General features: G+C 41.2%; 2 protein-coding genes across 2 annotated transcripts in view; both read right to left on the bottom strand.

The window, feature by feature from the left end:
• Window positions 1-16,944, bottom strand: part of pcdh20 (protocadherin 20) — a 221,721-nt gene that overhangs the window by 41,068 nt on the left and 163,709 nt on the right. The window lies entirely within an intron of this gene.
• The window catches only part of LOC311050480 (protein diaphanous homolog 3-like), a 380,395-nt gene that overhangs the window by 283,035 nt on the left and 80,416 nt on the right, over window positions 1-16,944 (bottom strand). Inside the window, exon 5 of the mRNA XM_084064564.1 lies at window positions 14,411-14,541. Within this exon, the coding sequence (XP_083920690.1) occupies window positions 14,411-14,541 (131 nt within the window). The remainder of the gene's footprint in view (window positions 1-14,410; window positions 14,542-16,944) is intronic.

Genomic DNA, 16,944 nt, shown 5'->3' with positions numbered 1-16,944 from the left:
ACGAAGTCTCTCTTGAGCATTGGTTTTAATTTAGGGGGAAAGTGATCCTTTGATCTATGAAACACCCTTATATAACCTCAGCATTTGGCTAATAGGCATATATGAACCCATCAGTCTTTTGGCAGTGTTTGTCCATCACCGACATAGTCATTAATTACAATCAGAATCAAAGCTGGGCTCTGGGAGGACAGATTTGACATGATTAACCCATTAAGGCCGGGAATGCGTCTGTGTAACCACTTTAAACCGTTATTTTACACGTTGGCTATTCAAAAATAGCAGATCTACAAGCTCATAGCGCGGCACCGAGTGCCGCGCTATGAGCTTGTAGATCTGCTATTTTTGAAAAATCGTGAACATTTGTGCAAATCTTTGAATATACTGTATCTTTTAAGCAAAGATTTCTAACTCAAATCTTTGCTTCTGGGGGGTACTTGGAAAATATTTTGGGATGGGGGTCCACGGCCAAATATATATATCATTTTGGGGGTCCTTGACATGAAAAAAAGTTTGAGAACCACTGATATTATAGCAACATACAGTACGTTTTTTCAAAAAACTGTTACGATTTACAAGACAAATTTATAGAACCCCCCAGAAGAAAAGATTTGAGTTAAAAAATGTTCACTTTGAAAAATATATATATTCAAAAATTCACACATTTTCACGATAAAAAAAAAAAAATAGCAGATCTACAAGCTCATAGCGCGGCACTCGGTGCCGCGCTATGAGCTTGTATATCTGCTATTTTTTGAATAGCTAAAGAATGAAAACGACACACAGATGCGTTCCCGGTCTTAAAGGGTTAAAAGCTCTTAACATAAATGAGGACCCTCTCCCAATTGTCTGTAAAGCCCATCACGGGCAGTACAGCAGCACTCAAGAGGCTCTCCAAAACATAATGAAGTCTTTGTACCTTCCCACCCACATCCTTTGCGCTTTCAGCCATGAACCATTGTAGGGGAGGTAGCAGGGGAGGGCACCCGGAGAATGGGAGAGGGCTATGCAGATGAAGTGACTAAGAGTGAAGCTGGCAGGAGGAGGAGGAGGAGGAGGAGGGCTCCATTAGCAACCAGGGGACGATCAGAGCAAAAAGAAGTGGATGAAGAGATGGTGGTGCAGTGAAGCCGACACACGAGCGACCCCCGTCATCATCAGCATGTGAATAAACCTATGACCATTCAATGAGTTCAATGAATGACACGAGAGAGAGAGGAAGGTGGAGGGGGGACTGCAGAGACATGGCTGGGGGTGGTAATAAGGACAGATAATTAATAATTAACCCATTAAGACCGGGGAACGCATCTGTGTGTCATTTTTAGATTTCTTTGGCTATTCAAAAATAGCAGATCTACAAGCTCATAGCACGAGCTTGTTGATCTGCTATTCTTTTTTTAATCGTGAAAATTCGTGGCAAAATATTGGATTATATATCTTTTAAAGCAAACATTTGTGAAATATTTAGTTCCAGGAATCCCCAGAAGCAAAGATTTGAGTTACAAGTGTCCGCAGAAAAAAATAAAAAAAAATAAAAATAAAATAAAAATATTTGCACAACTTTTCATGATTTTTCAAAAATAGCAGATCTACAAGCTCATAGTGCGGCACTCGTGCCGCACTATGAGCTTGTAGATCTGCTATTTTTAATAGCCCAAAGAAATCTAAAAATGACACACAGATGCGTTCCCGGTCTCAATGGGTTAACAAGATAGTTCCGTTTTAGGGAAAAAAAGTGGCCTTAAGGTTTTCATATCGTTTTTTTTTTTTTATCCGCCATCCGCAAAATAATCGCTACGCACACCACCTGCCACAGCAGTCCAATTAAAACTTTGCAGAATGAAACAAACCAGTCATCAAGCAACGAGGACGACTGTGTGGTCTTTGCACTTCAACACAAAAATAACTAGAAAAAAAGTGTTGCTCCTCAGAGCATATTATTCATAACCCAGGGCCTGCAAATTTGTGATGGCAGTTAAAGCCAAATGGAATGGAATCTGAAACATGTTAACGGGTACATCTTGGCTGAGACAAAAAAGACACGATTGCGTCCATCCTAAGACCTGCATAAAGAGCAAGGAGCTGCGGGATAATCCAGATTGTTTCAAGGTTTAATTCACTGGCCCCAGTTTGATGCTTTGCTACTACTGGAGCCACATTAAAAAGAAGAAGTTCACTAATTCCTCCATCCTGAACAGCGGCTGGCAGTAGACACACTGTTTAATTAGCATTCTAAATTGTATCGTTGCATTGGATCGGAAAAGTTCCCACTAGGCAATGAGCCTTTCCTGAAACTACAGATAGGCTTGGTGCAGCCTCGTGTAACGTAAAGACATGATGATGCAAAAAAACACAAAAAGTCGGAACTTGATCCAACATCGTGAATGAAAGACAAACGTTTTAGATGTGTTGTGTCAATGTGTCAATGTGATTGACACAACGTGAGGATTCGACTACTGCTTGGCCTGGGGCACATGACCCACCTTTTTTCCCCACACATTTTGCTAGCCTAATGTACCTTTTTCCCACACATTTTGCTAGCCTAGGATGGCTCAGGGTAGAAGACAGGGCTAAACAACTAACCTGGGATTGGCTTTCAAAATAGTCAATGCGACTTTGCCCTCAATGCCCACACATCTAAATACTAAATACAACTAAGACAAATTGCGACACCTCCAGCCACAATACCAGAGGGAGCGTAAACAACGATCTAGTACCACCCACCCATAAAACAAACATGGGCAAATTCTCCTTCTACCGCACTTCCGCCCAAGTGTTGAATGTCCTGACCCCATCCCTCAAACAATGTACTGTAGATCACTGGCTTCTTTTAAAACAGCCCTGAAAAGTCACCTTTCAGTAGGCATTCATTTTTTAATGTGCACCAATTCCGGACAAAAAATACGGATAGTGTACAAGAGCCTTCATGCTGAGATTTAACGCACTCCTGGATCCAGAGTAGACGAATTTGAGACAGACGGCATGTGATGCAGCATCACGCAAGACTTGCAAGCACATAGGGCATGACTCAAGTGTTCTACAGATGCTTCAGGCAGACGTTGACACCATAGATCAAGTATCAACAACCTTTCATTCACTGTTTTAAAACCCGAAAGGCTTGCAACATTTTTTTTTCAGCTTCTCAATCTCAAGTCCCAATGCTACACACATTGTTTCTTTTGTTATAATAGGAATAAAATCCACAGGAGGAGGAGATGTGCGCGTGAACAATGAACGGCCTAATTAATGTAAAGTGACAGAGTGGATTAACACTTGCACTGCATTGACCACTTACAGTAGTTAGTTTAAATGTTAATCATCTTGAAACAGTGTGAGCACCAAAACAGTGGTTAACACATCCCTAATGGATTTTCATAGTATTGTCAACCATCGGAATTGCTCTGCTATGGGCAAACGTACAGGGTATTGCTGAGAACTCAGGGGAGGTGAAGCAGAGTGGAATGAGTAGAAGTAGGAGATGGAAAAAAATAAAAATTGTCATTCTCTTCAGAAATATCTGTGCTGTAGATTTGTCACCTCCTAAGCAATCCCCTGTAGAGAGAAGTGAGACGGGGGCCACTGTTTTTATTGGGCCCAGGGGAAATTATGGGCTTTACATTACATCCTGGAGCTTTTTTTCACTGGGACACTCACACACACACACACACACACAAAAGACGGGATTCTTTTGACACAGAGTATAGAAAAGAGAGAGAGGACTGGGGAGAACTGAGGTCGAGAGAGAAAAGGATAAGGGGGCATAAGCAAGGAAAGACTTAAAGGGGGTGAAATGCTGACAATGGACCGTCGTGAGCAAAGATGAAACTGGCAGGGCGGGCGAGTGAAGGAGTGTGATGGGGTTGGAGAACGAGTGGCAAGGGGGAGAGACGGAGACGGCATTAACCCATTCAAACCGGGAACGCATCTCTCTTAGATTTCTTTGGGCTATTCAAAAATAGCAGATTTACAAAAAATGATTTATTTATTTTTAAATCGTGGAAAATCGTGGGTCTTTGAATATACATATTTTTTAAAGCGAACATTTGTAACTCAAATCTTCAGGGGGGATTCTACAAAACGTCTTTTAAATCCTAACTAATGTTTCTATAATATCGCGTGGTTCTCAAAAATTATATGTATTCGGCCGTGGACCCCCATCTCAAAATATTTCGTTCCAGGGACCCCCAGAAGTTGTAACAGAGTTAAAATGTTCGCTTTAAAAAAATATATATTCAAAAATGTGCAAATGTGATTTTTCAAAAATAGCAGATATTCAAGCTCATAGCGCGGCACTCGGTGCCGCGCTATGAGCTTGAATATCTGCTATTTTTTTTACAGCGCAAAGAAATCTTAAAATGACACACAGATGCGTTCCTGGTCTTAATGGGTTAAGGGACTGATGACTGGGCTGAAAAAAGAGGGTGTAGAGGAGTGAGGGCCACGTCCTGCTCTTAAGACGAATGAGAAGAGAAAGAGAGGGCCAATGTTGCCTGATGAGAGGTGAAGCAAAGAGAAGGATGGCGGTATGAAGGGGAGAAAGCTGCCATCACCACAGTGACTCATCTCACATATACACTGGCACTCTTTGCACTGGAGTGTCCTCATAAACTACTGGGACTGCATGGGGAAAAGCCAATGGGGTTAGAGTTCTGGATGAGGCCATAGGGCTGGGTATTGATTTTGTATTAACCCATTCAGACCGGGAAATAATCTGTGTCTTTTTTCGATTTCTTTGGCATTTTTTAAAAATAGCAGATATACCAGCTCATAGCGCGGCACCGAGAGCTGGTAGATCTGCTATTTTTGGAAAAATCGTGAACATTTTAGCAAATCTTTCAATATATATATTTTTCAAAGCAAACATTTGTGACTCAAATCTTTACTTCTGGGGGGGATTCTACAAATGTCTTCTAAATCCTAAGAGTTTTTTGAACTGTCAAGGACCCCCCAAAACTATATTAATTTTTGCCGCAGACCCCATCTCAAAATATTTTGTTCCAGGGACCCCCCCAGAAGTTGTAATAGAGTTAAACATGTTTGCTATGGAAGAAATAGATATTCAAAGATTTGCACACGTTTTCACGATTTTCCCAAAAAATAGCAGATCTACAAGCTCACTCGGTGCCGCGCTATGAGCTTGTATATCTGCTATTTTTGAATAGCCAAATAAATCTTAAAATGACACAGATGCGTTCCCGGTCTAAATGGGTTAATACAGCTGCAATTGCAGGCTAGCTATACATGGTACAATATGGAACGTTTCCTTATAGAAATGGTCTAGCTATCAGGAGAAGGAGCTCATTCCATCACATATTGATCCGAGCTCGGAAGCGGGTGGTGGATACAAAACAAAACAATACATAAACACCCTTTTGTAATCCTAAACGGGCTAATGGTTCAGACGGTTTAAAAGACCATTCGTAACACTGAAAGTAATCTATTGCTGCACTGGTCTCTGGTAATGTTCAACGTTACCGGAGTTCTGTTCTGTAGGCAGAGCAGTTAATACTTCATTATGTATACAATGAATGCACTGTCCTTTACTTCAGTAAGCCCTGCATGCACTAGCTTTACATATGTGCTCCATGTTATACACACTAGTATAGTTAGAAATAAAACAAAATATTACAATGTAAATCAATCAATTTATGCAGGGACGTGCACAGATAGACTCTAGGTGGTGCTAGAGCACCTGCCCTTTGCCCTCTTGACCAGAAGTGCCCTTTTGCAGCAGGGGTCTTCAACAGGGGGTCCGGGACCCCTAGGGGGTCCTCAGAGTTACTACTTGGTCCGCCAAGTCTTTATGTGATATGATTTTTCTTTTTACCATAACCACTCAAAACCTAGCATCCCTTTTCTGAGGAGAACTTTAGCCAAAAATAGCAGATCTAGAAGCCCACAACGCCTCGCAGCGCGAGGCGTTGTGGGCTTGTAGATCTGCTATTTTTGGCAAAGAGGTATAGGTGTAGAGGGAAAAAAGAGCAGACCAAGTAAACAAAAAAAAGAATAATTTACTTGAGCACCTGCCCCTCAAAATGTCTGAGCACGCCACTGAATTTATGTAAACTAATCTTTAATTTGGATAAATGCCATTTAAGATAAGTTTTAAATATTACTTTTACCACTTATACCCAACCAAATATCAAACTGTATTTGGTTGGTTTTGTATTGTTTAAAGTTACCTTTCTGCACTTGACACACACAGTTTATATTGTTTCGGACATAAGTGCATGTTGAAAATCCCCATGTATGTGCATTTGACATGGATTTCATGTGCTCTAGGGCATTGGTTCTCAAAGTGGGGTCCGGGGACCCCCAGGGGTCCTTGAGGGAGATCCAGGGGGTCCCCAGCTAAATGATAGATTAGGCACCAAATGGACCCGTATGGGTCTGTAACTGAGAGTTACAGAGTTACAGACACTCTCAGAGTTAAATTGACATAGATTTTACAATATAAATTGTGGTCCAAGTGATAGAAATGCCATTATATGGGGGTCTGTAGCCCTAATGCATGTCATACTGGGGGTCCTTGAAATTAAAATGGTTGAGAATCACTGCTAGAGCCGTAAAAATCTTCTCTTATGGGGGTCCCTGGCATATCTTTTGAAATGGGGGTCCGCGGGCTATTAAGTGTCAATTTGGGGGTCCTTGACATGAAAATGTTTGAGAACCACTGCTCTAGGGTTGACCAGATCGCCATGGTTACTCAAGAAGAGCTACTTATATGATTTGTTTGAGTCTGATGCAGTGGTGTGTTCTAGGTGTTTTCGGAGGGATACGATTATCATTCCCTGCATGACATGCGCGTGGTCGTGGAGACACGCTGACGCGTTTTCAATGGATGAAATGGTTAGTAGAGGGCTGTACTACATTTGGCTACAACATTTTCTGCAGGTCACACTATGTATATAGCGTGAGACGGTAGAACACACCACTGGTGTCATGATGACACAGTTTGTTTGGGTCTGACCCAGGGACGTGCACAGATAGACTATTGGTGGTGCTAGAGCACCTGCCCTTTGCCCTCTTGACCAGAAGTGCCCTTTTTTCCGGTTTACAGCAGGGGTCTTCAACAGGGGGTCCGGGACCCCTAGGGGGTCCTCAGAGTTACAACAGGGGGTCCGCCAAATCTTTATGTGATATGATTTTTCTTTTTACCATAACCACTCGAAACCTAGCATCCCTTTTCTGAGGGGAACTTTAGCCAAAAATAGCCAATCTACAAGCCCACAGCGCCTCGCGCTGTGGGCTTGTAGATCGGCTATTTTTGGCAAAGAGGTATAGGTGTAGAGGGAAAAAAGAGCAGACCAAGTAAACAAAAAAAGAAAATCTTCTATAAATCTCACACTACTAAGGCACTAAGGCAGCAAGGTGCCCTTTTTTTTTACTTGAGCACCTGCCCCCCAAAATGTCTGTGCACGCCACTGGTCTGACCTTGTCATGCCGTCACAGTCAGCATGACACACACCATATTTGGGTGTAGCTGCAGTGGGAACCCTACATTTGGTTATGTCTGAGTCATAGTGAACTCTATGTATGGTTATGTCTGAGTCATAGTGAACTCTATGTATGGTTCTGTCTGAGTCATAGTGAACTCTATGTATGGTTCTGTCTGAGTCATAGTGAACTCTATGTATGGTTCTGTCTGAGTCATAGTGAACTCTATGTATGGTTATGTCTGAGTCATAGTGAACTCTATGTATGGTTCTGTCTGAGTCATAGTGAACTCTATGTATGGTTATGTCTGAGTCATAGTGAACTCTATGTATGGTTATGTCTGAGTCATAGTGAACTCTATGTATGGTTATGTCTGAGTCATAGTGAACTCTATGTATGGTTATGTCTGAGTCATAGTGAACTCTATGTATGGTTATGTATGAGTCATAGTGAACTCTATATATGGTTATGTCTGAGTCATAGTGAACTCTATATATGGTTATGTATGAGTCATAGTGAACTCTATATATGGTTATGTCTGAGTCATAGTGAACTCCTAGAGTAGTAGAGTGATATTGGGCATGTCCATAATTGGGCATAATCGATTTGCACTGATGTGGGTGAGTGAGTTGCACTGATGTGGGTGGGTGAGTCATGGACATGCGTCCATGACTCACCCACCCAGCAGCACAGAAGCCAGTCACGTCATCACAACTTGAACTTCAGTACATGTAGTATTGATATAATGATTCATTACACAAACATGCCAAAATTATTTTGGTTACTTGCTACTTTCATCTACTGGTTATTAAATTCTAAAAGAATGGATGGAGTGTAAAAATGGAACAAAAAAATTCAAGAAAATGAACAGAAGAAAGACAGAATTGGGGAAGAAAGAAAAAAATGTGAATGATGAAAAAACGATGTCAGCCATAGCAGTCGAGGCCAGTAATGGAAACATCACTCAGCGGTCCAATCAGACACCTTCACATAAATCAGCTGTCCAATCAGACCCTCCGACTAAGCACAGAGGGAGCCAACCACAGAAAATATTGTATGATACCACCACACTGTGGACGACAGCCCCAGGCCCAGAACCATATGAGATCAAACAACGGTGCAGATAATAACGAACCAAACACAGGACCAGCTGGACAAGAGATGATGCAAGGATATTGCCGCCTCACCGTTCAGCCATGAACAGCACACTGTTTTACATGAGAAAGGCAAGGTCGAGAGACTTGTTGTGCCCCCAAGGCATTTCACTTAAATCGTGTACTTGTGAAATTGACTAACTAAATGGTTTGCTTTGGCAAAAGGAACACTGTAGAGCATTGGTTCTCAAAGTGGGGTCCGGGGGCCCCCAGGGGTCCTTGAGGGAGTTCCAGGGGGTCCCCAGCTAAATGATAGGTAGTTAAGAACCAAATGGACCCTTATGAGTCTGTAACACTCCAGTGTTTCCCCCATATGCATTGAGCATTGGCGGGCCGCCACCCCTTAAATACGACCGCCACAGTATGCTTAAAATAAGAAAAGAAAAGGGGGAAAAAAGCATAATTAATCATGGACATATCCGTGATTGGCAGGTAATGTGCTAAGTAAGAAGTGCGAGTACTTCTTCCACCACTGTCTTTTTGGGGCGGTGTAGCCGCCCCCTATAAGTGAGTTTTGGACACCGACCAAAAAATTAGTGTACCCCCTAACCCTTCCATTGTTAATGCAAATCGATACTTTTTTCATATCAGCCAATCACATTACAGCTAGTGTCATCACTACTAACTGTAATGTGATTGGCTGACTTTGCAAATTCAGGACTGTGATTGGCTAGCGAAACACATGACACATGTGCAGCCCTATGAATAGCAGTATGGACTTTAAAAAAAGTCATTTATCCTTTTTTTAAAGTGAGTCATGTTGTGATGACCACACACCGCCCACTTCACACTGGGTGTGATTTTTTGTTATGTATGACAGTTTGTCTATACTACTTGGTCTAATAAAAGTATATTTTCCTAAATCTGGAGACAATTCATATGTAAACTGTTCCTGCTCATTACTGTGCACATGTACTATATAAGTCTTTGTGTTCAGCAGAAAGCACAAATCTGCATTTTGAGAACCCAAAAGTGTTCGGAAAAAAAAATATATATATTTCCCTGCACTCTCAGAGTTAAATTAAAATTGATTTTACGACATAAATTGGGGTCCCAGAGATAGAAATACCATTAAATGGGGGTCCGTAGCCTAATGCATGTCAAACTGGAGGTCCTTGTTATTAAAGGAGCTACACCATGAATTTAAAAAATAATAATAATATTTGATATCATATTGTTTATGTCCCTCAAACGTTTTTCAAAAGGTTTGAGCCTAAATCAAGCCTCAGATATACTCATTCCAACTAACTTCTCTCTGGCTTATAAAGCACTTTCACCTGCAATACCACATTGTCCTGTTTGGCACAGGGCGCTATTGAGCCAGTTTGTATGCATGTTATGTCCTGGTTCTGTGTGGAAAAAGTAAAAAAAGAAAATAAGAAAAAAAATTAAAAAAATGAAAAATGAAAAAAAAAAAAAAAAATGTTGCGATTTTTTTTTGGTTAGAACTGAAAAACGTGAGGAATTGTTCCCAGACGTGACGTAGGGTGGGGGAACAAATCTGACGGACTGTTTTCAGACCAATTTACATAAAAACCACAGATAGCCTATGAAAGCCTGCATGCTCGAAGTCGGGTATTTGTTGGAACAGAAGAGAGGTGGGGGAGACCAAAAACACACAAAAATTAAGAAAAAGTTAAAATTCATGGTGTAGACCCTTTAAAATGGTTGAAAATCACTGCTAGAGCAGTAAACCGGGGACGACAGGGGCTCAGGAGGTAGAGCGGCCATATTGGAATCGGAAGGTTCCTGGTTCAATCCTTGGCCCCTCCTAGCTGTGTGTGTAAGTGTTCACTTATACACACACACACCACTTTGACCAGGCGTGTTCTCCTCTGCCATCGGTGTGTGAATGTGTGTGAATGTAAAGCACTTTGGAGTTAGACGCTAAATGTATTTACTGCTACGATCCTGCCTGTCATAGTAGCCCAGACAGCAGCATACAAAAGTGCATGCGTGCAGACACACACACACACACACACACACACACACACACACAGTATCTGAAACAATAGCACAGTATGTTTACCTTAATTAACCCATTGAGACCTGAAGCCGCTTCTAAAAAAAATCTAAATTCTAACAGTTTTTGGGGAAAAAAATATTAAAAAGTATTTTTCAAGATTTTTCAAAAATAGCAGATCTACAAGCTCGTAGCGCGGCACTCGGTGCCGCGCTATGAGCTTGTATATCTGCTATTTTTGAATAGCCAAAGACATCTAAAGTGACACAGATGCGTTCCAGGTATCAATGGGTTAAGTAGTGACAAATAATCAACACGTACAATACAATACCGATCTAACTATGCTGGTTATTCATCGTTGACTGAATTAACAGTTCTGGAGATATGCAAAAGATAGACACATATAGATTTCTGGAGTTTATAGATTCACACATTCAACAACATTCGCACATTCATCAACAGCGCATATGAAGGAAAGGAAAGAACATGAATGGCATGAGCACAACATAAACATATTTGCAAAGCCAAACTTTCTTAGGTCTTGATGGCTGCACTCGACCTGGAACTGTGTCATTTTTAGATTTGAGCTAAAAAGCATTATTTTACACTTTGGGCTATTCAAAAATAGCAGATATACAAGCTCATAGCGCGGCACCGAGTGCCGCGCTATGAGCTTGTAGATCTGCTATTTTTGAAAAATCGTGAAAATGTGTGCAAATCTTTGAATATATATATTTTTAAAGCGAACATTTTTAACTCAAATCTTTGCTTCTGGGGGTCCCTGGAACTAAATATTTTGATGGGGGTCGCAGCCAAATACATATAATTTTGGGGGTCCATGACATGAAAAAAGATTGAGCACCACTGATATAGAAATATACATTTTTCAGAAAACTGTTGGGATTTAGGAGACATGTAGAATCGGCTTCAGGTCTCAATGGGTTAAAAAGAGCCCTGGGTAGGTTCCCTGGCCTGGCCAGATATATTTATAGTATAAAAAAGAACACACTCTAATGTAACGCTGATAGTACAATGTCCATCCTTGCAGGATAAGCTCTGTATTTGACAATAAAAGGTGTGATGTGATGTGATGAATGACAGGCCAGTGCAATGATTGAAAAGATGAAGTGAAATGATATGGGGTCCCAGGTTTACTCTGTGGGTAAATGGAATGATTTCAATGAATAATAAAACATTACATGTTAGTTCCCCATTCAAAATGTGAGTAAAAGTATCAATACTGCAATGTAGAAGTACTCTGTTACAAGAAGAAGTCCGGAATTACAAATGTACTTGAGCAAAAGTACAAAAGTATTGGTATCAAAATGTACTTAAAGTACCAAAAGTAAAAGTACAAAAATGTTTGAAAATAGCAGATCTACAAGCTCACAACGCGTCGCGATGTGACACGTTGTGAGCTTGTAGATCGTCTATTTTCAAATAGCCTAGGTATAAAATAGGATAAAGTGGTTAATTAATTTTGTATAATGCAACAATTTATATCTGCAAAGTAACAAGTAACTAAAGTGTTCAAATACATGTAGTGGAGTAAAAGTACAATATTTGAGATGTACAGTGTAGTGGAGTAGAAGTAAAAGTATTGGAAATTGGAAATACTCCAGTAAAGTACAAATACCTCAACATTGTACTTAAGTACAGTACTTAAGTAAATGTACTTAGTTACTTTCCACCACTGCGTGTAGGGGGAATCGTCTTCCAACCCTAGAGTATATGCACAGTAGCTGCCAGCACACACAGTTCTTGTACAGCAAGCAAAAACAAAAGTTTCTATCTGGGCTGTGGCTGCATGGAGACAGAGAGCAAGGTGTTTGTGAGGTTAAGCTGCACTGTCTGCAGATTTCTGATTTGATAAGAGATTGCGGTTCGAGAGGAAACAACTTTCTAAAAAGGTTAATACAACCAGTCAAACTAGCCATAAAAACATTGGTTTATATATATTGCTAGAACTGTTTTTGCTGTTCTAATGCATTCCTAAACTTACTCTGTCCATTATTCTAGATGACATATTGTAACTAGAAAAAGTGCTCCTCGGAGCGCAGGTCTCCGCCAGGTCAGGTTGGTAATATTGGGCCAGCAATGTTTGAATATTCGCCAAGTGGGAATGTGTGTGCAAGTTTTCACGGAAATCGCACGCTGTGTTCATGATTTGAGACATTTTGTTCAAAACGGACCCATCCTGCAAACTTTGGAAGCCAACCTTAGCCAATCTGGATGGAATATGTAATATCGGACAGATCCGTCTTGGTCACATGACTATAAAGATACTGTGTACTGATTTGCGTGATGTTTGGATAAAATCTGTAGGAGTAAATGGGTTTTGCACAAATCGGCCTCCTGGTGGCGCTATAACAGGCCCATGTGAAAAATTTGGGGCAGAAGTTCTGAATTGGCATCCAGGGAGTGTGTGTGCACAGTTTCGCAGCGGAAAGGACAGGACACACGGACGGACGGACGGACACACGGACGGACGGACAGGGGGTAAAACATACTCTCTCGCCATGCCTTTCGGCCTGGCGGAGACAATAAACTGCAACAGATTTTCTATTTACAGATGGTGCCTTTTTTGGTTCTAGGCTTGACCTATTACCTTTGGAATTCTCAGACTTCTCAAACTCTGGCACCTAATGACCAGTTATTCCCAGCAGTCATTACGTTGTTATTACCATGGTGTCTCTATTATCTGTCTTGATACCGTCAGCACTTGCAGGTGCTAGGTATCTTAAGCGGAAATAGGCATGCCCTATATGGGGAATTATTATGTCATAATCCAAGGTTTCCATGGGGAAATGACCGTTAGCCTCCCGGCCTGGCATAGACCATTACAAAGTGAGCAAAGAGGTGTACAAGCAATGAGCAATGACCCCAAAGCTCTCTTCAAAGTTGCTGATGTAAATGAATGAAAACTCCTTTAGCAAGTATCTCAAAATGTTGTAAGCCATCTAAATGAATGAACCATTTATCACTCGGCACACACTTTCATTATTGCAACGGACAGATGTAATATCTGTCTTGTGCTAGACAACACAGCAATCCATGAGCAGAAACCGATTACTGAATAACATAGGCGGTGTGATTGCGCACGCGCGCACACACACACACACACACACACACACACACACACACACACACACACAAACACACACACACACACACACACACACACACACACACAGAGCAAGAATGAGAAAAAGATTTGAGGGATTTGAAATAAACAACGACCTGACAAGGGCATAAGTAATGAAAAAAGTGGCTCTTGAAATCAGGCGTAATTTTAATGCAAGCAACTTGTCAATTTCATTGTCCGCCCCTCAATTGCCTGCAGCAAATGTCTGCATCTCTGTATGTGACCTGCATTTTAAAATAAAAAGCATAAAATGTTCAATTAAAGTAGAGAACGGGGGAATTGGAACCCCACCTGCTGACTTTCTGTGTCATCTTTGTGGTAAACACGCGGTGGGAGGCAACAGGGACGCTACCGATATGCATCAAACAATTAAAAGGCAGGCAAGGGAATAACCAATATTACAGCTGTGGCTGTAATACATATTAATAAATCCCCGCAGGCAGTTGTTTATCTGGGTCCCCGGCAACACAGGAGGGGAGGGGCCAGTGTGAGGGAAAGACCTCTGGTATATCATATCATCTATGAAAGGGCACAGCCCCATTGGGTGTGCCTGGAGGGATGAAGGCACACTAGAACATGTTTATGGTGACCAGGGAAGAGAAAGAGAAAAAGTGTCTCTGTGTTTTCTGTCTCTGTGTTTTCTGCAAAAGCTAACAGAACATAGACCGCTGTAAGGGCAAATATTAAATGTGAGAAAAAAGGCCATTTTCTCACCTGACGGGGTTGCTTGTGAGGGAGACACGCAGTGAATCCAGACATGCAAACAGCCGCTCGTCCACTGCCCCCGACTTCAGCTCCCCGAGGAATTCCTGAGGGGAGATTTGATGGCTGCTTCTCAAGCTGCCCTGAAAGATATAGACAGGCGAACAAAAAAAACAAATCAGGTCTGAGTACTGGAAAAAAAACGAAAAGCAAATACACTGGTACAAAACATACAGTAGCTCACAGTAGCTTATTTTATATCTCTGCAACGTCACTGGAATTCCAAATGAGTGAGATGTAGCGATAGCATTAGAGGGCCACGACCACCACCATCAGCTTCAAACATGAACATGACCCACTTATTTATGCATGAGATTCAAAGTGCCGGTCACACAATATTTGTATTTGCCAGATTGTACCATCAAATTATCTACCGAGGCCTGCTCCTTATTTCCCAAACACAATGCTAATCAGGAATATCAATACTGCATGTCTCCCTTTACAAATATAGACCAATGCTTTCATCACATAAGCATCAACGGCATAATATGGTATGCACTCAAAACTGTATTATTGGTGGTAGTTAATGCGTGATTGAGGAATGAATTTTCAGCATTTTTTTTTGATTGGTATAGTCATCTCTGCAGACACCACTCACTAATGAGAAAATCAATTGTGTCATTTATGCACGCAATTTGATGAAAATGTGTTTATCAGATAAGGTGATGAAGGAGAACAAATTGCTTTTGTAATTCCTTTCTTTCCTTTTCTTTTTTTTGCCACAAGGAGAAATGCAAACCGCTCATGTGAGGCTAACGCGTGGCGCAGAACAGCCTTTCACAAGGTGAGGAATCTTGTAAGGATGCAAAGCCAGTCGTGTCAAAATTAGGTTCAAGCATGCAACAGGGTAATTAGCATAGACGTTGTACATTGGCATCAATACGTCACTCTTTGTATCATTAGTATTATTATTATTATTGTATGTGAACACACAATTATGCTTGATTGTGTTTGCTTTTCTTGTTACACTAAAGTGTAGGTGAAATTGTTCCTTGCCTTTGACACAGCGGTTCAATCATCTCAAAAGTATAGCAAAATAAGGATGAACTTAATGTTTAGTAAGTGACATCATCTGTACATCATCTGCAACCTTCCCAGTAACATTGTGCTTGGTTAAATACCAGTGATTATTTAGCCCCAGTTTCAAGAACGAAGAAAAACCCTGAAGGAAAACGATTTGAATTAAATCAGGCAAACATTTCATATACACAAGAAGCCATGGTTTTACTGACCAACACATTTCTGCAAGGTTTTGACTCAAAGCCACCAGCCAAACATCCTCAAGCAAGCCCAGGGTTATGGATAAAGCCAATTGCGTATTCCTCTGTTCTCTACAGATTTGAGAGTAAGCCAAGTCTCTTAATTAGTTCCCAAACCACCCAATGTGTTATGGTTAATCTGTATCCTAAATAACACCTTTCCAATGGGGACATGGGTCTTACCTAGAGCAAGTAAAAAGACATCTAAATATTATGCTGACACTTTATAGAAAACTATGATTGTTGATTAGACTTTGATATTAGATTTTGCTTGTCTGACTATCTAGGCCCAATGACATATGGCTTACAACAAAGATATACTGTACTAATAATAATAATAATAATAATAATAATAATAATAACAACAACAACAACAACTAGAAAAAGTGCTCCTCGGCGCACAGGTCTCCGCCAGGTCAGGTAGGTTATTATGGCCTCCTGGTGGCGCTATAATAGGCCAATGTGAAAAGGGTGCCTTTTTTTCTTTTCACGGCAATCGGACACTGCGTTCATGATTTGAGGCATTTTGTGCCAAAAATGTGTTTTGCTAAATTAGACCTGCTGGTGGCGCTATAACAGGCCAATGTGAAAAGGATGGCATTTCTTTCTCGGCCTAGTGGGAATGTGCGTGTGAAATGTCACGGATATCGCAAGCTGCGTTCATGATTTGAGACATTTTGTTCAAAACGGACCTACAGTATCCTGCAAACTTTGGAAGACAACCGTAGCCAATGAGGATGGAATATGGAAAATCGGACAGATCCGGGTTGATCACATGAGATACTGTGTACCGATTTGCATGACGTTTGGATCAAATATGTAGGAGTAATACAAAAAAAATGGGTTTTGCACAAATCGGCCTCCTGGTGGCGCTATAACAGGCCCATGTGAAAATGGCACAGTTTCGCAGCGACTGGGCCAACGGTGCCGGAGATTAGCTGCTAACGGACGGACAGGACACACGGACGGACAGACAGGGTGCAAAACATACTCTCTCGCCATGCCTTTCGGCCTGGCGGAGACAATAATAAATTGGCATGTTGAAATGTTCTACCATCTTTGATTACATGTAAAAGGAATGATTTGTAGGAATGATGAACAGGTGTTCTACCTTTCCTCTGGTCAAAAGTGTCACCATAATTCCCTCAACAACACTGTACTTGTGTATAGCATGTTTTCTTCCATACCAAAAGGAGACTAGCAATATGTCTTGTACTGTGTGTGCAT

The sequence above is a fragment of the Gymnoscopelus microlampas genome (assembly GCF_963454915.1).
Source record: "Gymnoscopelus microlampas genome assembly, chromosome: 1".
In the NCBI taxonomy this organism is placed as follows: Eukaryota; Metazoa; Chordata; class Actinopteri; order Myctophiformes; family Myctophidae; genus Gymnoscopelus; species Gymnoscopelus microlampas.
Note: the sequence above shows the minus strand (reverse complement) of the source record. Positions and strands in the feature narration are given on the sequence as shown.